The sequence below is a fragment of the Oncorhynchus clarkii genome, unplaced genomic scaffold (genome assembly GCF_045791955.1).
Source record: "Oncorhynchus clarkii lewisi isolate Uvic-CL-2024 unplaced genomic scaffold, UVic_Ocla_1.0 unplaced_contig_12638_pilon_pilon, whole genome shotgun sequence".
NCBI classification, from domain to species: domain Eukaryota; kingdom Metazoa; phylum Chordata; class Actinopteri; order Salmoniformes; family Salmonidae; genus Oncorhynchus; species Oncorhynchus clarkii.
The window spans coordinates 1-25,000 of record NW_027261038.1 but is presented as its reverse complement, the minus strand read 5'-3'; the positions used below and the strand labels follow the sequence as shown (position 1 = coordinate 25,000).

Genomic DNA, 25,000 nt, shown 5'->3' with positions numbered 1-25,000 from the left:
GGGTTGAGCAGGAGGACAGGCTGAGGGCCACGGGGGTTGAGCAGGGTGACAGGCTGAGGGCCAGGGGGGTTGGGCAGGGGGACAGGCTGAGGGCCAGGGGGGTTGAGCAGGGGGACAGGCTGAAGGCCAGGGGGGTTGGGCAGGGGGCCAGGGCAGGGGGACAGGCTGAGGGCCAGGGGGGTTGGGCAGGGGGACAGGCTGAGACCCTACACATTCCTGGACAAGCCCCCTTCCCTAACACGTCCTACTCTGGTCAGTTAAGGGGAGGGGTCGGACATCTCACAGTCCCTCTCACATGGTTTTCAGTTAGACTCAAAACGAAAGTAAGGGCCTGTCCAGAAACAACCTCTAAAGCAGGGGTGTCAAACTCATTTTGCCCCGGGGGCAGCATTTGGCCTTCAACAAGGTCTGGAGGGCCGCACTGAAAATGGGTATTATTTCCTCGCCGCCAAACATAGTCCTCTAGTCATCGTTTCGGGGAATTCCCAATGTTCCCTGACTGTTTATCTTTCGTTTGGCCGATTATTAACGAGCTGGACACAGACAAGATACTGTATGAATGTCGGTGCAGTATCATTTGGTCAAGTACGACTTTACAGGATAGTCCATGAGGCTCACTAATGAATGTGGTTTCAGATGAATCACTTGGAGACACGACCTTCATTGAAAGCTCTGGGTGTCACAGTAAGTTACAGTCAGAGATGAATGGAGCTGTGGTGAGGAGAGGAGCCTCTGTTTAACTACTATACCCACCTATCCATCTGGCCCAGGCATGAGAAACTCCTACACCCACCTATCCATCTGGCCCAGGCATGAGAAACTCCTACACCCACCTATCCATCTGGCCCAGGCATGAGAAACTCCTACACCCACCTATCCATCTGGCCCAGGCATGAGAAACTCCTACACCCACCTATCCATCTGGCCCAGGCATGAGAAACTCCTACACCCACCTATCTATCTGGCCCAGGCATGAGAAACTCCTACACCCACCTATCCATCTGGCCAAGGCATGAGAAACTCCTACACCCACCTATCCATCTGGCCCAGGCATGAGAAACTCCTACACCCACCTATCCATCTGGCTCAGGCATGAGAAACTCCTACACCCACCTATCCATCTGGCCAAGGCATGATAAACTCCTACACCCACCTATCCATCTGGCCACGGCATGAGAAACTCCTACACCCACCTATCCATCTGGCCCAGGCATGAGAAACTCCTACACCCACCTATCCATCTGGCCCAGGCATGAGAAACTCCTACACCCACCTATCCATCTGGCCCAGGCATGAGAAACTCCTACACCCACCTATCCATCTGGCCCAGGCATGAGAAACTCCTACACCCACCTATCTATCTGGCCCAGGCATGAGAAACTCCTACACCCACCTATCCATCTGGCCAAGGCATGAGAAACTCCTACACCCACCTATCCATCTGGCCCAGGCATGAGAAACTCCTACACCCACCTATCCATCTGGCTCAGGCATGAGAAACTCCTACACCCACCTATCCATCTGGCCAAGGCATGATAAACTCCTACACCCACCTATCCATCTGGCCCAGGCATAAGAAACTCCTACACCCACCTATCCATCTGGCCCAGGCACGAGAAAAATGGCTCCTGTCAGCGTGATGTCTCAAGTAGCCTCTTTCCATCACATCATGCAGCGCAGGAACACACACACACACTGACGAAAGCAATCACACGCATAAGCAGACACACACAAACACACACACACCGCCCCGTATGTCTCTAGGGCGCAAACACACACAGTCAACTCAACAACAACACGGCGAGCTAGTATTTCCTTAAACAAGGCAAACAGAACTTCTCTCAAACAAACCGAACTTAACCAACCGTTCCTGCAAAAAGCACACGCGACAATTTCCAACATTTCATAAAGTCATTGCCTGTCAACATCTGCAAATAATCTTTAGGTTCAACAGCATGGCAGGCTTCCATTAGGCAAATTGCGAGTTGGCAAAAACTCTGACGGAACGATGGAAAGCCACAGCCAGTCCTGTAATTTAAACCGTATTTTAAATTGCGACAGCCTGACTACATGGAGGGAGGAGAGCGGGAGAGAGAAGGAGGGAGACAGAGAGAGAGAGAGGGAGAGAGAGAGAGAGAGAGGGGAGAGAGAGAAGGAGGGAGACAGAGAGAGAGAGACAGAGAGAGAGAGAGAGAGAGCGAGAGAGAGAGAGAGAGGGGGAGAGAGAGCGAGAGAGGGGGAGAGAGAGAGAGGGAGAGAGAGAGAGGGGGAGAGAGAGAGAGGGGAAAAGAGAGAAGGTGGTAGAGAGAGAGACAGAGAGAGAGAGAGATAGAGAGAGGGGGAGAGAGAGAGAGAGAGAGAGAGAGAGAGAGGGGAGAGAGAGAGAGGGAGAGAGAGAGAGAGAGAGAGAGAGAGAGAGCGAGACTGAGTAAGGGTAGTAACGTACAGAGAAATGGAGAGAGAAGGAGAGAGAGAGAGAGAGAGAGAGAGAGAGAGAGAGAGAGAGTTTTTTACATGTGCCATGTAAGAAAGCTAACGTTTCAGTTCCTTGCTCAGAACATGAGAACATATGAAAGCTGGTGGTTCCTTTTAACATGAGTCTTCAATATTCCCAGGTAAGAAGTTTTAGGTTGTAGTTAATATAGGAATTATAGGACTATTTCTCTCTATACCATCTGTATTTCATTAACCTTTGACTATTGGATGTTCTTATAGGCACTTTAGTATTGCCAGTGCTACAGTATAACTTCCATCCCTCTCCTCGCTCCTACCTGGGCTCGAACCAGGAACACATCGACAACAGCCACTCTCGAAGCAGCGTTACCCATGCAGGGCAAGGGGTATAACTACTCCAACTCTCAGAGCGAGTAACGTTTGAAACGTTATTAGCGCGCACCCCGCTAACTAGCTAGCCATTTCACATTGGTTACAGCAGCCTCATCTCGGGAGTTGATAGACTTGAAGTCATAAACAGCTAATGGCAAACGCAGTGAAGTGCTGTTTGATTGAATGCTTACGAGCCTGCTGCTGCCTACATCGCTCAGTCAGACTGCCCTGTCAAATCATAGACTTAATTATAACATGATAACACACACAAATACGTGCCTTGGGTCATTATTATGGTCAAATCCGGAAACTATCATCTCGACTTTCAGTGAAATACGGAACGTTCCGTATTTTATCTAACGGGTGGCATCCATAAGTCTAAATATTGCTGTTACATTGCACAACCTTCAATGTTATGTCATAATTACGTAAAATTCTGGCAAATTGGGTGGCCCAAACTGTTGCATATACACTGACTCTGCGTAAAATGAACGCAAGAGAAGTGACACAATTTCACCTGGTTAATTTTGCCTGTTAACCTGGATTTATTTTAGCTAAATATGCATGTTTAAAAATATATACTTCTGTGTATTGATTTTAAGAAAGGCATTGATGTTCATGGTTAGGTATACGTTGGAGCAACAATACGCACCGCATCGATTATATGCAACGCAGGACAAGCTAGATAAACTAGTAATATCATCAACCATGTGTAGTTAACTAGTGATTATGATTGATTGATTGTTTTTTGTAAGATAAGTTTAATGCTAGCTAGCAACGTACCTTGGCTTACTGCATTCGCGTAACAGGCAGTCTCCTCGTGGAGTGCAATGAGAGGCAGGTGGTTAGAGTGTTGGACTAGTTAACTGTAAGGTTGCAAGATTGAGCTGACAAGGTGAAAATCTGTCGTTCTGCCCCTGAACGAGGCAGTTAACCCACTGTTCCTAGGCCGTCATTGAAAATAAGAATGTGTTCTTAACTGACTTGCCTAGTTAAATAAATATTAAATAAAGGTGTACATTTTTATTTATTTAAATCAGCCAAATCGGTGTCCAAAATACAGATTTCCGATTGTTCTGAAAACGTGTAATCGGCCCTAATTAATCGGCTATTCCGATTAATCGGTCGACCTCTAGTAGTAACATACAGAGAAATGGAGAAAACATGAGAGATAGAGAACTAAATGCAACATGACACACCAAACCAGGATCCCCACTTCCTGTCTGTTGACCTCAAAACTCACTAATTGTCTTGTAGCTTCCAGACTTCCTACACTACACTGGAGAGGAGAGGTCTGTGTTCTACAGGCATGTAGCTTCCAGACTTCCTACACTACACTGGAGAGGAGAGGTCTTACAGGCGATTTCACAAGCTCACCATTGCGGGTTTTTAATCAAGTTTTTAACTGTTTTTCCATTGCTTTGTGAAATTCACCAATGTGCTTCTTCGACAAAAAAACAGCAAATGCCAAACGGTCGCTTGGAAACACTGAGAATCACTACCAATGGAAGTCTGTCTGGCAGGTTGTTCATAGAATGACATGACATCATAAAGGTGGACACATCTATATGCTGTGACCAATCTAAAATGGCTTCCTTTCCTCACCATCTTCAGGGCGGCAGGTAGCCTGGTGGTTAGAGTGTTGGGCCAGTTACCGGAAGGATGCTGGATTGAATCCCTGAGCTGACAAGGTAATGATCAGTTGTTCTGAACAAGGCAGTTATAAACCACTGTTCCCGGTAGGCCATCATTGTAAATAATAATTTGTTTCTTGACTGACTTGCCTAGTTAAAAAAAAGGTAACATTTCTTGGACCACTGCTAGGTAAAAGGACTGGATAGATTTCAGCCATACTGCTTTCACCTATCAAATCCTTTTAAATCAGCGTTTGAAGAGTGAAAGGCATCTGCTTCCAGTTGTAAAGACCCCCTGTAGTGGCGCTAGTCTAAAGGTAGTGGAAAGCAGCAGTGAGCCAGAGCTCTGCTGCTAGCTCTGGACCTATGTGCTCCCAGTGAAAAAGAGCCGCCATGGAAAATATTTGAGGAAATGGCAAGTGGTTAATGGACCAGCTCTTAATGTTGAATTCCATACTCTAATGTGTCTCAGTCATGCATAAGAGGAAGTGTTGTACGCATGCCAGGGACCACGCTATCGCTTCAGGTCAAAGGGACCCCGCTATCGCTTCAGGTCAAAGGGACAACGCTATCGCTTCAGGTCAAAGGGACCCCGCTATCACTTCAGGTCAAAGGGACCCCGCTATCACTTCAGGTCAAAGAGACAAAGCTATCGCTTCAGGTCAAAGAGACAAAGCTATCGCTTCAGGTCAAAGAGACAAAGCTATCGCTTCAGGTCAAAGAGACAAAGCTATCGCTTCAGGTCAAAGAGACAAAGCTATCGCTTCAGGTCAAAGATACAAAGCTATCGCTTCAGGTCAAAGGGACAACGCTATCGCTTCAGGTCAAAGGGGCAAAGCTATCGCTTCAGGTCAAAAGAAACAAAGCTATCGCTTCAATTCAAAAAGACAACGCTATCGCTTCAGGTCAAAGGGGCAAAGCTATCGCTTCAGGTCAAAGGGACAACGCTATCGCTTCAGGTCAAAGGGGCAAAGCTATCGCTTCAGGTCAAAGAGACAAAGCTATCGCTTCAGGTCAAAGAGACAAAGCTATCGCTTCAGGTCAAAGGGGCAAAGCTATCGCTTCCGGTCAAAGGGGCAAAGCTATCGCTTCAGGTCAAAGGGACAACGCTATCGCTTCAGGTCAAAGGGACAACGCTATCGCTTCAGGTCAAAGGGGCAAAGCTATCGCTTCAGGTCAAAGAGACAAAGCTATCGCTTCAGGTCAAAGAGACAAAGCTATCGCTTCAGGTCAAAGGGACAACGCTATCGCTTCAGGTCAAAGAGACAAAGCTATCGCTTCAGGTCAAAGGGGCAAAGCTATCGCTTCCGGTCAAAGGGGCAAAGCTATCGCTTCAGGTCAAAGGGACAACGCTATCGCTTCAGGTCAAAGGGACAACGCTATCGCTTCAGGTCAAAGGGGCAAAGCTATCGCTTCAGGTCAAAGAGACAAAGCTATCGCTTCAGGTCAAAGGGACAACGCTATCGCTTCAGGTCAAAGGGGCAAAGCTATCGCTTCAGGTCAAAGGGGCAAAGCTATCGCTTCAGGTCAAAGGGACAACGCTATTGCTTCAGGTCAAAGGGGCAAAGCTATCGCTTCAGGTCAAAGGGACAACGCTATCGCTTCAGGTCAAAGGGACAACGCTATCGCTTCAGGTCAAAGGGACAACGCTATCGCTTCAGGTCAAAGAGACAAAGCTATCGCTTCAGGTCAAAGGGACAACGCTATCGCTTCAGGTCAAAGGGGCAAAGCTATCGCTTCAGGTCAAAAGAGACAAAGCTATCGCTTCAGGTCAAAGGGACAACGCTATCGCTTCAGGTCAAAGGGGCAAAGCTATCGCTTCAGGTCAAAGGGACAACGCTATCGCTTCAGGTCAAAGGGGCAAAGCTATCGCTTCAGGTCAAAGAGACAAAGCTATCGCTTCAGGTCAAAGAGACAAAGCTATCGCTTCAGGTCAAAGGGGCAAAGCTATCGCTTCCGGTCAAAGGGGCAAAGCTATCGCTTCAGGTCAAAGGGGCAAAGCTATCGCTTCCGGTCAAAGGGGCAAAGCTATCGCTTCAGGTCAAAGGGACAACGCTATCGCTTCAGGTCAAAGGGACAACGCTATCGCTTCAGGTCAAAGGGGCAAAGATATCGCTTCAGGTCAAAGAGACAAAGCTATCGCTTCAGGTCAAAGGGACAACGCTATCGCTTCAGGTCAAAGAGACAAAGCTATCGCTTCAGGTCAAAGGGGCAAAGCTATCGCTTCCGGTCAAAGGGGCAAAGCTATCGCTTCAGGTCAAAGGGACAACGCTATCGCTTCAGGTCAAAGGGACAACGCTATCGCTTCAGGTCAAAGGGGCAAAGCTATCGCTTCAGGTCAAAGAGACAAAGCTATCGCTTCAGGTCAAAGGGACAACGCTATCGCTTCAGGTCAAAGGGGCAAAGCTATCGCTTCAGGTCAAAGGGGCAAAGCTATCGCTTCAGATCAAAGGGGCAAAGCTATCGCTTCAGGTCAAAGGGGCAAAGCTATCGCTTCAGGTCAAAGGGACAACGCTATTGCTTCAGGTCAAAGGGGCAAAGCTATCGCTTCAGGTCAAAGGGACAACGCTATCGCTTCAGGTCAAAGGGACAACGCTATCGCTTCAGGTCAAAGGGACAACGCTATCGCTTCAGGTCAAACAGAGAACCCTGGGATGGGAAGAATAATGTTTCTGTAGGGACCCTCGAGGGTCCCAGACACTTTAGTATGCTGGTTTTAGTATGTAGTAGTACATTTTCATCTTTGACTTCTAATCAGAGATTAATTGATACCAGGGAGTTCAGGTATGGATCCATTAAGTGGCAGCTAAAACCAGACTATGGGCTTTAAAGACTTGAATTGTGCAGCCCTGGTGTGGCTGGAAATGTAGCTGAGAATGTAGCGCGTCAGTCACAGCATAGAAAACACACACACGGATTTCTACAAAACCTCGTCCTGACGGCGATACGTTCGAACACGTATCACCTGTAACTCTCGACCACCCCCTCCTCCCCACCATCCTCTCCTTGTTTCTGAAACACTCTGGCCCCCCCTCTTCTCTTCCCAGCATTCCAGTGCCGTGCCCCCACAGTCAAAGGGCCAATTCATGGCCTGGCGAGGCTACAAGAGCAGACAGGGGCTCTGAAGCAGGATGTTGTTTGACTGATTCCTCCTCGCACCGCTTAAACCAACAAGCCGCAAAAAATATGATTTGGGAGGGTGGGCAAAGAGGAAGTGGGTCCACTCACCTAACCTCAAGACTAGAGTGCAACTCATACCCAGTCTCATTACTGTAAAGCAGCTAGCTTGGATCCAGGATAGGATCCAGGATAGGTCAGAACAGTACGGGAAGCTCATGCAGCATAATTACCTTGAACTATCTGGGCTTTGTGTAGGTCAGTGGATAATATAGAGAGGAGGCAAGGAGAGGAAGCCAGTTCATTTTTAGATGTAGCTAGTTAGACACGTTATCTCTCAATGCAATACCACCAGCAAAGGAATCTCTCTTTTACGCTCTTACACTTTGAAGAAGCAACACGCAACAAATATAGTTACCTTAGTGAATCAACATCAAACGGTCCTACCCTGATAATCTGCCTGATCTTACATGGTCCCCCATTACCTTCGGTAGGAAAAAGGGTTGAGCTGGTATGCTTTGCTTATGCCTCTAGTCTCCACATCAAGTTCAATAGATCTCTTCCTTGATAGTGTTCTTGTGTAGAGTGCTGAGTTAGCCTGTGTCCTGGTAGAACCCCTATGAGAGTCCTCAGCGCCGATGTTATCTCCACCAAGTCATTCAGACAGACATTCCTGAGCGTCTCACACAAGGCATTGCCCTGGCTTTCCCATGAATGAGGCCTTAACGACAAACAGGCCTGTGACACGCGGTCTACCCCTGTGTTATTTACAGACCTTAGACCGAAGGTAGAGATAGCTCGCTCGCTAGCTGGCCCCCTAAAAGCCCTAAAAGCTTCCAGTTGACATTTATATTTGTAAAGCAAGGGACATTTTGTCGTGTGTTTTCAGGTTACGTGATGGAATGATAAAGGTCTGTGTAGAATGTATGCACCACACCCTGTCTGCTCCAAGGCCTTCACAACAACTGTTTTAAGATGAATAAAGAGAAGAGATCATAGATTATTCAACCAAATGCAACCATTCTTTTTTTTACACCTTAAATCACAACCTTTTGTGAATGTAGTCTGAACTGATCATTTGTAAAGTATAAAGAGAAATGATTTCACAATAATCTAATCCATACAGATAAACTAAACTGAGGCTGAATTTAAAAAAGAAGAAGTTCTGAATAGGTTGATTTCATTTGACCTTTAAACGTTGAGGAATGAAAACATTTGTGTGCCTGCTGCACTCCTTCCTTATTCCCCCTCCTGTCATTTGATCCAGCCTGGGGGGCGGGGCAGTGAAGGGACCACACAGACGACCTTTGGTAAATTGATCTTTCCATTTCCACTCAACTCTCCTGGCCAACAATAGGAGAAGCCATCCCTTAGTTATCTCTGGGTCACTGGCTCTGTGTGCCTGCTACAAATTACAACCAACATCAACATTGTGGATTGACAGGACTGAATGCACTCACTTTGAATCAGAAATGTTAACCTCTCCCTCTCCCCCAAAAACTCCACTTTCAGCAGATTCAGAAGGAAGCTAAAAGTTTTGGAGTTTGTAGAAGCAACAGTAGCTAGGGAATGTGCCATCATTCCTGTAAACAGTAACAAGAGAACAAAACATTTGGGGAGTAAAGAGTTTGGGAACGACACACAACACACTAACTAACTGAACGACTATGGGGGCTCATGGCGGGGCTTTCAGGGCTGTTTTGATTGGCTATGAACAAACAGTCGGCTCAAGATAGGTTGGACATAACGCTAGTTCACCTTTCAACACCCCACGAGCTGGGCAGGGGAGTTTGATGGAGTGAGTCTGCGGTCTCTCTCCGCACTACAAGGACCCCCAGCGTAAACAAACAGGACTCGAGTTTCAACCAGAGGGGACTGTTTCCTGCTTCAGCCAGCCCTGCTAGCCAGCCCCCCAAAGCCCCTCTTACCAGAGCTCTGCTCCACTCTGCTTTACAAAATGCCAACCCCCTTCCACTGCTCAATTACCCAGAGGAATGGAGGGATTTGAGGGAAGAGAGAGGGAGTGGGAGAGGGGGATGGGGAGAGGGAGAGAGAGGGGGATGGGGAGAGAGAGGGAGTAGGAGAGGGGGATGGGGAGAGAGTGGGAGAGGGAGAGAGTGGGAGAAGGAGAAAAAGTGAGAGAGAAGGGAAGGGAGAGGGAAAGAGAGGGAGGGAGGGAGGGAGGGAGGGAGAGAGAGAGCGAAAGACAGAGAGAGAGAGAGAGAGAGGGGGGGGGGGGAGCAGAGAGAGAAAGAGAGAGAGAGGGGGGGGGGGGGCAGACAGAGAGAGAGAGAGAGAGAGGGGGGGGGGGGGGCAGAGAGATAGAGAGAGAGAGACGGGGGGGCAGACAGAGAGAGAGAGAGGGGGGGGGGGGGCAGAGAGAGAGAGAGAGAACATAGCTACATTGCTGTGGCATCTAGATTGTAGGAGACCCCCTCCATCCGACTTTCACAATAGGAGCATTATGTGGCCCTCTCTTTGGTTGGTCTTAATAGGCTTTCAACAGAGGGAGTAAAGCACAACATGATAACTTCATTAACTGCAGAGTTTGCCCATTTATGCAAACATACATATGGGGGGGCCAATATACCTTAGGCTAGGGGTGTGTGTTTGGGCTGCCATACTCAAGACTAACTGTTAACCCTTTCTAGTTTTGGAGGTGAACTGATGTCCGATAACAAAATCCACATAGGCAGGCGATGAAACGTGGGCGAACTCGAGTGAAATGAATTTCAGAAATATGCTGTTGCTTCAGCATACAATGTTACTGGTTGCGGTGACTTTTTGTGGGACTTTTTAAAGAGGAGAGTAAAATGATCATGGAAGTATTGCGGAGACCCCTGATGTCAGGTCTCCTCATCTGGACCTCATTTCCATAGATGGCAACAAGAAGCTCAGCTGCTTATGTTGTGAGTGCTTGTCTGGTCGCTGATGATGTGTCAGTGAAAAGCAATATGTGGGCCAGTTCTAGTATTGACAGTAGACCAGTTTCCCAACATGGTTCTATATTTTCTTATCACCTGGAGTAACTTTCTTTGTCAATAACATGAGCATGTCCTTGAAAACATGTACAGTGGTCGACAACTGGCAAGGCCAATAAATAACAAGCAACCCCACCTCATAAACAAGGAATTCTGGGAATTGGGTTTCCACTTTCCAGCCCCCATGCTCCTTGTCCGCATTGACCCTGATTTATGGCTCATAGCGGGTTGATACTTGCATACTATACTCCTCTTTACATTTACGGGAGGGGGGGGGGGGGCTACTCCCGTGTTCAATACTCCTCTTTACCTTTAGGGGGGAGGGGGGCACTCCCGTGTTCTATACTCCTCTTTACCTTTAGGGGGGGGCACTCCCGTGTTCTATACTCCTCTTTACCTTTAGGGGGGACACTCCCGTGTTCTACACTCCTCTTTACATTTACAGGAGGGGGGGCTACTCCCGTGTTCTATACTCCTCTTTACCTTTAGGGGGGGCACTCCCGTGTTCTATACTCCTCTTTACCTTTACAGGAGGGGGGGGGGGGGGGGGGGGGGGGGGGGGCTACTCCTGTGTTCTATACTCCTCTTTACATTTAGGGGGGGGGGGGGGGGGCTACTCCCGTGTTCTATACTCCTCTTTACATTTACGGGAGAGGGGGGGGGCTACTCCCGTGTTCTATACTCCTCTTTACATTTAGGGGGGGGGGGGGGGGGGGGGGCTACTCCCGTGTTCTATACTCCTCTTTACATTTACGGGAGGGGGGGGGGCACTCCCGTGTTCTATACTCCTCTTTACCTTTAGGGGGGCCCTACTCCCGTGTTCTATACTCCTCTTTACCTTTAGGGGGGGGGGGGGGGGGCTACTCACGTGTTCTATACTCCTCTTTACATTTACGGGAGGGGGGGGCACTCCCTGTGTTCTATACTCCTCTTTACCTTTAGGGGGGGGGGTATGTACTCATACCCCTATCAGATCTCTCTATCAGTAACACGCTGCTTCCCTATGTGATCAGAATGATTGGTTAGGAGTGAACTCCACAAACAATAGTGCACAGCACAGCACCAACCAAACTAGACGTGAAGTAAAATCATATACTCTACTACTGTATTCCAACATTATATTAACCAACAATAAAACCCCATCCCAAACAAACAATAAAGGAATGAAATAAGGGAATTTTGTGTTAAACTATGTCACTCTTTCTATCAATGGACTGTACGCTAAATCAATAGCCCCCAATGCTAATGTTGGCCTAGCATTCCGTGGTAATAAGGAAGCTGGTTGACAGTAGCGTCTCACCTGAGAAGAGTCTTGGCGCGACGTCGGGGGAGTGGGGGGCCACAGTTTCAGTGTACGACAGTGTTGAAAGTGTTGAATCTGATAGTTCTGCAAAGGACAGAACATGACAGGGGAGTGAAATCCGGAGCTCCATGGAAAACCATTGTAACCATAGACTTCGGCGTTAACTACTGTCCAGAGAGCGTTGTGTTGTGGTCCTACTATAACGCCATGTTCTGAGGAACAGAGAGGTTGTGAGGAGAATACAAGATGATTTTGAAGCAGGAGAAGGCATGTGAAAGCAGGAATAATGTACTGGCACATGACTAACTTTGAGGTAAAGACCCTACATTTCAGCATAACACTTTATTTTCCAGCACAGAAAATAACTTTGATTTTGATTTTTTTAACCTTTATTTAACTAGGCAAGTCAGTTAAGAATAAATTCTTATTTACAATGACAGCCTTCCCTGGCCAAACCCGGACGATTCTGTGAAAATTGTGCGCCGCCCTATGAGACTCCGAATCATGGCCAGATGTGAAACAGCCTGGAATCAAACCAGGGACTGTAGTGACGTCTCTTGCACTGAGATGCAGCGCCTTAGACCACTACACCAGTCAGGAGACAATGGTATTTATTTTCATTTAACTAGGCAAGTCAGTTAAGAACAAACACCGGCCAAACCCGGACCACACTGGGCCAATTGTGCACTGCCCTATAGGACTCCCAATCATGGCCGGATGTGATGCAGCCTGGAATCAAACCAGGGACTGTAGTGACACATCCTGCACTGAGATGCAGCGCCTTAGACCACTACACCACTTGGGCACCCATGGTATATATTTTTATTTAACCTTTATTTAACTAGGCAAGTCAGTTAAGGACAAATTCTTATTTACAATGACGGCCTACACCGGCCAAACCCGGACAACGCTGGGCCATTTGTGAGCCGCCCTATGGGCCTCACAATCACGGCCGGTTGTGATACAGCCTGGATGAAGTGGGAACAAGATGGAATTACTTTTAGTTTTTAACAACTATATAAATGTTATATTAATAAATATATAATTACTTTTAAAAGACAAAACAAAACTGTGCTGGGAAGTAAAATGCTACCAAAACTCCATTACTGTGAAACCCCTTGTGAATTTAGCAGATATCTCTGTGGCTTACTGTTGCTGAGGGGGGGCATGACTGTTGCTGAGGGGGGGCATGACTGTTGCTTCCTGACTTACCCAGTGGCTTGTGTTCATCTGAGGGAGATAGTCGTGAGTAGGGGGGTGGTGGTGATTCTGAAACACAAAATATGTGTCTTAGATGCTTGGTACTGCGTAGAAGTACATAGTTAGGTATCAGAGAATAATCTGTTACTATATGAAATCATAAATAACATGGATTACTGGGAAAACACAGACAACAATCTGCATATGTCAGTAAAAAAGAAGCAGTTGATGGTTGAATGGGCAGATCAACTTACAATTATTCAGACAGAATGTAGAATAAAAGATGAGACCTTCACACCTCTGTTGAATAAGCACTTCCAACCGTTCATAACTAAAAACGTAATTACATCACATATAAAATGTTTTCAGGTCCTAACTAAACGGCTATAAATAAAGAACACAAAAGAAAAGTAGGCTACATGTTGTCAAAGGGCATTTTCCGTACATAAAACCAAGAAAGCTAATGGCGACCTGTCGAAATAGTTGTCTGGGACAAAGAAACAGTCCATGGGAACGGAGTGGATATAATGGCTGCGGGTTCTTTAAGAGTGGAGGCAGTAATTGCTGGAGTACTCAGTCAGTGAGATACCCAGCTAGTCAGCCTGGCGCCAGCAGTATGCAAACTGTATATTATCACCACTCCTTCACCTAAATAGCAAGAGGGGGACCTCCTAGGGAAGGAAAAAGAGCCTTTCAAAGCGCTACTTCAGAGCGATCTTCAAATGGATAACGTAAAAACTAAACAAATGAATATAATCGATATCATGAACTAAAACATAAAGGAATGTGTTGTTGAGTACTTAGCAGAGAAAAGATTTGCTGCAAAGACATTATAACTCAAGCTCTCCCTTTCCCTCTAGCTCTGTGTGAGTGTGTGTACAGGGTTGTTTTTGAGGGAGACTATACTAGCTACACTTCCAACAGTTGGAATTCAGTTGCTGTAATCATACAATTCGCTAGAAAATGTTAACTCCCGCGCATTGGCTAAGCAACCAAATATTTACAACAATGCGCATCAACAAAACTTCAAGGGTACAAGTATGTTTCACTTAATCTCCAGAGAAGTATAACCCTAAATTATTATTAATTGGCTTTGTGACTGTATAACGCGTTTTAATTTCACCTGGCCAATTTCTAAGGCAGCCTGGCCTTCTAATGAGTCCCATCTTTCACCATCCTCCAGACTTCAGGTAGAATGTGGGCCTACCCTTTTGGCATCGCTATTGGCACGCAGTGCTTGGTTATCACGTTTGAAAAGCATCTATACGTGTAGCCTCACTATGCGCACTTGTGCGTAAACCTATCTAAAAAATAGACCCTTTCAATTTATACAGATTTGATTTGTGTAGAAGGGGGTAAAAGTGTGTGATTGTAACCAATCTCAGATGTCCTACCTGGCCCACACAAGAGACTGTAGTGATAGGGGTTACAGCACACCGTTTCGCTGCTGTCCAATGCCCGGAAGCTTTGACAGTGGCACAGCGCTTTGAGTTGAGTCGAGTGGTGTAGGTCAGTCCATCGGTAGAGTTTACAGAGCAGAAATGGGGGAGATGTCGAGTGGCCACCTAAACGCAGCTCCGTCTGGGGTACCAGAACACAGTCACTGGGCATCCCTCCTTTCGACTCCACCGCCTCCAACAAGGCATCCAGAGATTTCTCCTTGAGTCTTTTCAAAAGAGCATAGGTAACGTTCTTGAGTTCTTGCTCCGCCACCGAGCCAATATTCCCCTCCCGTCCCGTGAGGATACCTCCATCGCGGGGACTAGAGTTTCGAATACCCCGGGTCATGACGGGGCTCCGAGGTCTAGGATCCCGGTCTCGAAACAAACAGCAAGTAACCGTTCTACTGTCATTCTCGTGTTCTGGCTGAGAGCCTCGGTGATGAGGGACGGGGACACACATGGCATCCCCCTGACCATGGTCCGAATTGTCCCCCGGCGCCGACTCTGCGCTGTCCGCGAGGTCTGTGTTGCACACTTCGTCGAAAGTTCCCAGAGATGGCGAGGCACGGGTCACCGACCCGAGCTCCGTTTTGGGTATTTTTTCTGGGTTACTGCCACACGAACCGTCCCGAAACTCCTCGCTTCGTTTGCTTCTCCCATCTCCCCCGTCTCTGTCTGGGACTAAACGGCTTCTCCAGAGTCGCCGTATAAGACCTGAGCGTTTCGACCTGAACATACGACAATTTAAACAGTTTTGGATGTGTCGTATTGTTCCCGTCCAGGTCTGTGAGGATTCCACATTGATTTATGGTCTCCGCACAACATTAATGTTTTGTAAACGGCGCGCACTACATGCGCAACCGGGGGTCGTAGATTTATGACTAACTTGCAGCATTAGAATGTAATTTACGGTTGTATGTTGCATTAAACAAAGTCAAATGTAACGAGATTACACAACAAAACAGAATGCGACATACATGCATTTACTGGTCTGTTATATCCTACAACCATATAGTCTACCAACTCAATGAAAACGGTTTGTCTTTACAGAGGCAACACAATTCCCCAAAACTATGTTCCGAGCAGCAATTCATAGGCTATACCATAATTATTCCTCCAATAACTACACTATAGCTACCACATGAAACGACAGCAAAATAGTTCGGTTTTTGTCTTGGACTTTGAGCAGCCTTGGTTAAATCCTTCGCTTGAGAATCCTTCTGACGGCACATCGATGGAGTTGCTTCACCACGAAATAATCCCAAATAATCCTTGCCGCATTCAGATTCCAATGTTATTTTCCACCGTAGTGTAGAATAATCCGTTTGCAACCCCGAAATAAAAAGTTTACATTGAGTTTTTATGCTGCTCAAACATACGGATGCAGATGTAGCTACTCCGATTCAAGACTCAGGAGTGGTTTAAATGAAAACTTGAATTACTTTGCTGCCAGTCTCACTCTCTGCTATTCTTTTCGGATACACTCGCCCGTACACACACGGGGGCCCCAGGAAAGCTCTGGAGCCATTGGTTGATTCCCATCATGTGCCAGTCTAGACACTTTGGCGGCTGTGAGCCGCACTGATTGTTGCGCAAACATGGTTTCAAATGTCTTAACTCTTAAAGGCGCAACATCCACCTTTCTTCTCTCACACTTTCAACTCTTCCCACGAACTTTGTATCACACTGAACATGTTTACTAACCTACCGAAACAGCAATCCACACATTTATCTCAGGGAAACACTTCATATTTAATGACAGGAAAACGCCCATTCAGTAAAATACTGTATGGAATCTGAATTATTTCTGATTTTCATTCTATAAAAGCACAATCTGAACAGAATGATTTTCTCTTGAAGTTGTGTCATTGAGAAACCAGCTGATACTGGCAGTGTGTGCCCTGTAGGTCGATATTTGACTTCCTGTTTTGTCACTGTGACCTTATTTATTACACATGCAAAATGCCATTATTGATTTATAAGTTATAAACAACACAATAATATGTATAATCATCATAATAATCAACAAGGACCATATTACCATTCAACACATTTTATGTTGTTATTATTATTACTATCATTATCATCATTGTTAGATTTAGGCTATTTTCATCATTACTATTGCTAGGATTCAAGTATTTCACTGTTCATTCATTAAAGGGTTAATGCCTTTTCAAGTGCAGTTAAGAAGGCAAAGCTTCCATTATATATTGCTATAGCTCAGAGAAGCAGTTAAGAAGGCAAAGCTTCCATTATATATTGCTATAGCTCAGAGAAGCAGTTAAGAAGGCAAAGCTTCCATTATATATTGCTATAGCTCAGAGAAGCAGTTAAGAAGGCAAAGCTTCCCATTATATATTGCTATAGCTCAGAGAAGCAGTTAAGATGACATAGCTGCCCAATTATATATTGCTATAGCTCAGAGAAGCAGTTAAGGCAAAGCTTCCATTATATATTGCTATAGCTCAGAGAAGCAGTTAAGGCAAAGCTTCCATTATATATTGCTATAGCTCAGAGAAGCAGTTAAGGCAAAGCTTCCATTATATATTGCTATAGCTCAGAGAAGCAGTTAAGGCAAAGCTTCCATTATATATTGCTATAGCTCAGAGAAGCAGTTAAGGCAAAGCTTCCATTATATATTGCTATAGCTCAGAGAAGCAGTTAAGATGACATAGCTGCCCAATTATATATTGAAATAGCTCAGAGTAGCACTTAAGAAGTCATAGCCCCGCCCCATTCAGGAATACCCAACCTCTGATTGGTTCTACATACTTCCAGGTCTTAAAAGGGTTCAACCTGGAACCAAATAGGGTTCTTCAAAGGGTTCTCCTATGGGGACAGCCAAATAACCATTTCAGGTTTTAGATATCACCTTTTTTTCTAGAGTGTAGTTTATGAAACATTCTAACAGCATGAAACGTCCTAATTTAACATTTTGTACCATTCAACTCCTTAACTTTTTCTAGGAGGACAGTAGAGGGTAACTAGTTCACACATCCTAAAAGTCATTGGCAAGACTCGTGGGCCAATTGCAACCATGGAAAGCCACCAGATTATGACCAGCTGATTTCTCATTAAACCATCAATACACGCTAAAATCACCTGCACAGCTAAACTCACTTGCAACCAACACAGAGAGCAATAGTAATGGTGACTTTTTGTAGGCACTAACTCCACCAGTACTTGTTGGCCAAAGCCTATGGAGAAATGATCGTTTTTGGGGGGGATAAACGCCGAACATAAGGTCTATGGTAAACACAGGTTTAGGAGATCTTATACCAGGGATCATCAACTAGATCCACCTGCTGACCGATTCTTTCTTGAGCGGATGGGCAGGGGCCTGGAACGTAATTGGCCCAGTGTCATTAGGGTTTGCCCGGGGCAGGCAGCCATTGTTTGAATTTGTTCTTAACTGACTTGCCTAATTAAGTAAAGGTAAAATAAGAACTCCTAATTATGTGTTAACCTCAGATCTTATTTCCACCTTTATCCCAAAACCTCATTCTTTCCTCATTAATTTCCCCCACAGGAATGGCTGAACGAACCAGAGGTAGGTCATTTCCCCCACAGGAATGGCTGAACGAACCAGAGGTAGGTCATTTCCCCCACAGGAATGGATGAACGAACCAGAGGTAGGTCATTTCCCCCACAGGAATGGCTGAACCAACCAGAGGTAGGTCATTTCCCCCACAGGAATGGCTGAACCAACCAGAGGTAGGTCATTTCCCCCACAGGAATGGCTGAACGAACCAGAGGTAGGTCATTTACCCCACAGGAATGGCTGAACGAACCAGAGGTAGGTCATTTCCCCCACAGGAATGGCTGAACGATCCAGAGGTAGGTCATTTCTGACACAGGAATGGCTGAACCAACCAGAGGTAGGTCATTTCTGACACAGGAATGTCTAAACCAACCAGAGGTAGGTAATTTCCCCCACAGGAATGTCTAAACCAACCAGATGTAGGTCATTTCTGACACAGGAATGTCTGAACCAACCAGAGGTAGGTCATTTCTGACACAGGAATGTCTGAACCAACCAGAGGTAGGTCATTTCTGACACAGGAATGTCTGAACCAACCAGAGGTAGGTCATTTCTGACACAGGAATGTCTGAACCAACCAGCGGTAGGTCATTTCTGACACAGGAATGGCTGAACGAACCAGAGGTAGGTCATTTCTGACACAGGAATGTCTGAACCAACCAGATGTAGGTCATTTCTGTTTTTTAGGATTACAAACTGGCGATCTCTATTTGCCAGCGATTTTGCCGCGCCCTAACGTCGATGATGAGGTTATCTTTTAGTCTGGATTGTAACCGACATTTTTTATGACTGTTTTGCCCTCTGGTTGGTATTCTGATTGGAACAACTTAGTCCTACTTTAGGAACAGAGTAAGAGCAATTGATCTATTTGCTAATCATTCCATACTACTGAAATCAAGTATTACCTCGTTTACCACGGCATATCTACTGTGGTAATTTACCCAACACCTTGTATGAATTGAAAACTAATTGTTGATGGTTTAGCCTACTCTTCTTATTTCATTAGTTTCCAATTTATACCTAATCCATGAAATACAATTGTCTTTAAAATAACATTGACTGCAATGGTCATCCATTATCAAGATCAGTGGTCATCCATTATCAAGAACAGTGGTCATCCATTATCAAGAACAGTGGTCATCCATTATCAAGAACAGTGGTCATCCATTATCAAGAACAGTGATCATCCATTATCAAGATCAGTGGTCATCCATTATCAAGAACAGTGGTCATCCATTATCAAGAACAGTGGTCATCCATTATCAAGATCAGTGGTCATCCATTATCAAGATCAGTGGTCATCCATTATCAAGAACAGTGGTCATCCATTATCAAGAACAGTGGTCATCCATTATCAAGATCAGTGGTCATCCATTATCAAGATAAGTGGTCATCCATTATCAAGAACAGTGGTCATCCATTATCAAGAACAGTGGTCATCCATTATCAAGATCGGTGGTCATCCATTATCAAGAACAGTGGTCATCCATTATCAAGAACAGTGGTCATCCATTATCAAGAACAGTGGTCATCCATTATCAAGAACAGTGGTCATCCATTATCAAGAACAGTGGTCATCCATTATGAAGAACAGTGGTCATCCATTATCAAGATCGGTGGTCATCCATTATCAAGAACAGTGGTCATCCATTATCAAGAACGGTGGTCATCCATTATCAAGAACAGTGGTCATCCATTATCAAGATCGGTGGTCATCCATTATCAAGAACAGTGGTCATCCATTATCAAGATCGGTGGTCATCCATTATCAAGATCGGTGGTCATCCATTATCAAGAACAGTGGTCAAATATCCCGGGACAGTGCACATTGAAAATATGTAAGTAAATAGGGATTGAGTTATATAATCTATTGGCAACTTGTTTAATCAAATAAAAATGTAGTCTCTAAAGGTATTTAGAATGGCATATATTATATTAGTTTGCCATTTAAGGTGAAACATTTGAATGAAATGTAGGTCTACTACTTCCATATTTTTCTATTGGGGGAGGGGGGAAAGAGTCTAGACCAGCTGTCTGGTATGATAATCACCTGACAGTAACAATGAGAGATTAACTGATCTGATGCTTTATCCAAGTAGGTTATTTGTTGCAACCAAGTTTAGTTTAGTCCGCAGGTGAATATAATCTCCTGTTAGTAGCTTTATAAGAAATCCAGAGGTAACCTGCAGCAGCGCGTTAAATTCTGCCTGTTCGTTGTAATCAAGCCATGCAGTTTTGGGCAGCCATGCCATCTAAAGGTGATACAGTTAAGGTCCTGTGAAAGTCCACTCACTGACTCTATGTTCTTAATCAAGCCCTGATCAAAGGTCAGCTGTTAACCTGACCCTTTGTCAACCGGAGTCGTGTATAGCAACGGGAACGAACGGGATAATACTTATCCAAACGCCAAACAAAAAGGAGCATTCATATTGCAGAAGTACAAATAGAACCTGGAAAAAATATTAACCTACTACAGTAATTGTTTCCTGCACAGTCCTCCTACTGAACACCCCCCCCCCCCCCCCCCCCCAGTTCTTTGAAACCTCCAACCCAATGACAAAAGTGCAAACACACCTATATTTATTTATTTATTCACACAAAAGAAGACAAGTGAAAGACAAAACAGTGCAGATGAAAAACATGGTAACCACTGATCCTAGAACAGATGGATCCATTGAGAGACAAGAGGACCTTCTCCTTTGGCATTGTGACAGCCATGATGACGACTGCACCAACACAACAACCGACTCAAGGTCTGTGAAGTAATTCTCCTTTTTTTGGGAGCATTGGCTGTTTGGCAGATACCAGGCTGTAGGATTAGCACCATGTTCGAGGCACCTTAATTGGGCAGGACGGGCACGTGGTAATGGCTGGAACGGAATAGGTGGAAATGTATCGCCGTTATTGTAAATAAGAATTTGTTCTTAACTGACTTGCCTAGTTAAATAAAGGTTAAATAAAATAAAAATAAAACAATCAACAACTGATGCCATTCCATTTGCTCCGTTCCAGCCATTATTATGAGCTGTCCTCCCCTCAGCAGCCTCCACTGGTTCCAGGTCATGAACTGCTTGTGACTGAAATAAGAAGAGATAACTCTGTGTGTACGCAGGTTACACAGTACGTAGAGTTATGCCTTGTTCCTCTCTTTGCAGCCCCATCTCAACCAAGGGTCTGGGAGGACTGAAAGGCACGTTAAAGTCTTTCTGTGGGGGTTCGGTTTCGTCCAAAGGATCAGAGAGTTGGGGGTAGTGGAGGCGGAGGTGGAAAGGGGTTGATGGGTATGGGGAAGGGGTGTGTGCAAGGCACCTGTTCAAAATGTGTTCCCCAGTGTAACTCAATCAAATGCTGGACAGGGAAAAGATACCTGTTGTTAGAGAGCTTCTGCATACTGGCATTTTAAAACGCCATTGAGACAGGAAAGACAAGGTTGATGTATCATAGGTCTAATGTAAACCCGGTCTATAGCATGTCATACAATTATTCATTTGGAATGGTGGCGAAATAGGACAAACAACAGGTCTCAACAGGTCTCTTTTTAGGAGACCAGGCAGCTTGTCACACTGGTCATAACTAAACATCTGGGGGGTTCTGGGAGCCAATTTGACTAGGAAATGTGTCCGTGTCATCCGAGAACCCATGTTGTTAATGAATAGATAAATGGAAAACCTATCATGTGAATCTTGGACTAGTAGCCGTTAGCCAAGTGGTTAGATTAGAATGACTGTTATTAGAGTGTATCTTGGACTAGTAGCCTGTTAGCCAAGTGGTTAGATTAGAATGACTGTTATTAGAGTGTATCTTGGACTAGTAGCCTGTTAGCCAAGTGGTTAGATTAGAATGACTGTTATTAGAGTGTATCTTGGACTAGTAGCCTGTTAGCCAAGTGGTTAGATTAGAATGACTGTTATTAGAGTGTATCTTGGACTAGTAGCCTGTTAGCCAAGTGGTTAGTTTAGAATGACTGTTATTAGAGTGTATCTTGGACTAGTAGCCTGTTAGCCAAGTGGTTAGATTAGAATGACTGTTATTAGAGTGTATCTTGGACTAGTAGTCGTTAGCCAAGTGGTTAGATTAGAATGACTGTTATTAGAGTGTATCTTGGACTAGTAGCCTGTTAGCCAAGTAGTTAGATTAGAATGACTGTTATTAGAGTGTATCTTGGACTAGTAGCCTGTTAGCCAAGTAGTTAGATTAGAATGACTGTTATTAGAGTGTATCTTGGACTAGTAGCCTGTTAGCCAAGTGGTTAGTTTAGAATGACTGTTATTAGAGTGTATCTTGGACTAGTAGCCTGTTAGCCAAGTGGTTAGTTTAGAATGACTGTTATTAGAGTGTATCTTGGACTAGTAGCCTGTTAGCCAAGTGGTTAGTTTAGAATGACTGTTATTAGAGTGTATCTTGGACTAGTAGCCTGTTAGCCAAGTGGTTAGATTAGAATGACTGTTATTAGAGTGTATCTTGGACTAGTAGCCTGTTAGCCAAGTGGTTAGATTAGAATGACTGTTATTAGAGTGTATCTTGGACTAGTAGCCGTTAGCCAAGTGGTTAGATTAGAATGACTGTTATTAGAGTGTATCTTGGACTAGTAGCCTGTTAGCCAAGTGGTTAGATTAGAATGACTGTTATTAGAGTGTATCTTGGACTAGTAGCCTGTTAGCCAAGTGGTTAGATTAGAATGACTGTTATTAGAGTGTCTCTTGGACTAGTAGCCGTTAGCCAAGTGGTTAGATTAGAATGACTGTTATTAGAGTGAATCTTGGACTAGTAGTCGTTAGCCAAGTGGTTAGTTTAGAATGACTGTTATTAGAGTGAATCTTGGACTAGTAGCCTGTTAGCCAAGTGGTTAGATTAGAATGACTGTTATTAGAGTGTATCTTGGACTAGTAGCCGTTAGCCAAGTGGTTAGATTAGAATGACTGTTATTAGAGTGTATCTTGGACTAGTAGCCTGTTAGCCAAGTGGTTAGATTAGAATGACTGTTATTAGAGTGAATCTTGGACTAGTAGCCGTTAGCCAAGTGGTTAGATTAGAATGACTGTTATTAGAGTGTATCTTGGACTAGTAGCCTGTTAGCCAAGTGGTTAGATTAGAATGACTGTTATTAGAATGAATCTTGGACTAGTAGCCGTTAGCCAAGTGGTTAGATTAGAATGACTGTTATTAGAGTGTATCTTGGACTAGTAGCCTGTTAGCCAAGTGGTTAGATTAGAATGACTGTTATTAGAGTGAATCTTAGACTAGTAGCCGTTAGCCAAGTGGTTAGATTAGAATGACTGTTATTAGAGTGTATCTTGGACTAGTAGTCGTTAGCCAAGTGGTTAGATTATAATTACTGTTATTAGAGTGTATCTTGGACTAGTAGCCTGTTAGCCAAGTGGTTAGATTAGAATGACTGTTATTAGAGTGAATCTTGGACTAGTAGCCGTTAGCCAAGTGGTTAGATTAGAATGACTGTTATTAGAGTGTCTCTTGGACTAGTAGCCGTTAGCCAAGTGGTTAGATTAGAATTACTGTTATTAGAGTGTCTCTTGGACTAGTAGCCGTTAGCCAAGTGATTAGATTAGAATGACTGTTATTAGAGTGTCTCTTGGACTAGTAGCCGTTAGCCAAGTGATTAGATTAGAATGACTGGTATTAGAGTGAATCTTGGACTAGTAGCCGTTAGATTAGATAGAATGCATCAGAACCTTTCAAGGTGGAAGATTAAAATCCACTTCGGCTACAGAAGCAAACTCCCACAAGGCAACTTGTGACACTTTCCTGTATTGCCTAGTAGATGCCTAGTAGATGCCTAGTAGATACAGTGCTTTAGACTTTTTTCACATTTTGTTACGTTACAGCCTTATACTAAAATGTATTATATCATTTTTTTTTTACCTAATAAATCTACAGACATTACCCCATAATGACAAAGCAAAAACCAAAAATAAAAACTGAAATATCACATTTACATAAGTATTCAGACCATTTACTCAGCACTTTGTTGATGCACCTTTGGCAGCGATTACAGCCTCGAGTCTTCTTGGGTAAGACACTACAGGCTTGGCACACCTGTATTTGGGGAGTTTGTTCCATTCGTCTCTGCAGATCCTCTCAATCTCTGTCAGGCTGGATGGGGAGCAGAACTGCACAGCTATCTTCAGGTCTCCCCAGAGCTGTTCGATCGGGTTCAAGTCCTGGCTCTAGCTGGGCCACTCAAGGATATTCAGAGACTTGTCCTGAAGCCACTCCTGCGTTATCTTGGCTGTGTGCTTAGGGTCTTTGTCCTGTTGGAATTTGAACCTTCGCCCCCAGTCTGAGGTCCTGAGCGCTCTGGAACAGGTTTTCATTAAGGATCTCTTTGTACTTTGTACTTTGTTCATCTTTCCCTTAATCCTGCCTAGTTTCCCAGACCCTCCAGCTGAAAAACATCCCCACAGCATGATGCTGCCACCACCATGCTTTACCGTAGGGATGGTACCAGGTTTCCTCCAGACATGAAGCTTGGCATTCAGGCCAAAGAGTTATATCTTGGTTTCATCAGACCTGAGAAACTTATTACTCATGGTCTGAGAGTCCATTAGGTGCCTTTTGGCAAACTGCAAGCGGGCTGTAATGTGCATTTTACTGAGGAGTGGCTTCTGTCTGGCCACTCTACAATAAAGGCCTGATTGGTGGAGTGCTGCAGAGATGGTTGTCCTTCTGGAAGGTTCTCGCATCTCCACAGGGGAACTCTGGAGCTCTGTCAGAGTGACCTTTAAGGTCGTTGGTCACCTCCCTGACCAAGGCCCTTCTCTCCCAATTGCCCAGTTTGGCCGGGTCAGCCCTAGAAAGAGTCTTGGTGGTTCCAAACTTCTTCTATTGAAGAAGGGGCTCCCGAGTGGGGCAGCAGAATAAGGCACTGCATTTCAGTGCTAGAGGCGTCACTACAGACCCTGGTTCGATCCTGGGCTATATCACAACCGGCCGTGATT

General features: G+C 45.0%; 1 protein-coding gene across 2 annotated transcripts in view; it reads right to left on the bottom strand.

Annotated features, from left to right (window-relative positions):
- Positions 1-16,020, bottom strand: part of LOC139403911 (mothers against decapentaplegic homolog 6-like) — a 28,395-nt gene extending 12,375 nt beyond the window's left edge. Inside the window, exons 1-3 of one of the 2 annotated variants that reach the window (XM_071147108.1) lie at positions 14,456-16,020; positions 13,074-13,130; positions 11,859-11,945 (exon numbers count right to left, since the gene is read on the bottom strand). In XM_071147108.1, coding sequence (XP_071003209.1) covers positions 11,859-11,945; positions 13,074-13,130; positions 14,456-15,239 — 928 coding nt within the window. In that variant the 5' untranslated portion in view covers positions 15,240-16,020. The remainder of the gene's footprint in view (positions 1-11,858; positions 11,946-13,073; positions 13,131-14,455) is intronic. The other variant, XM_071147110.1, reaches the window with a different exon arrangement.
- Between the last annotated feature and the right edge of the window lie 8,980 nt (positions 16,021-25,000).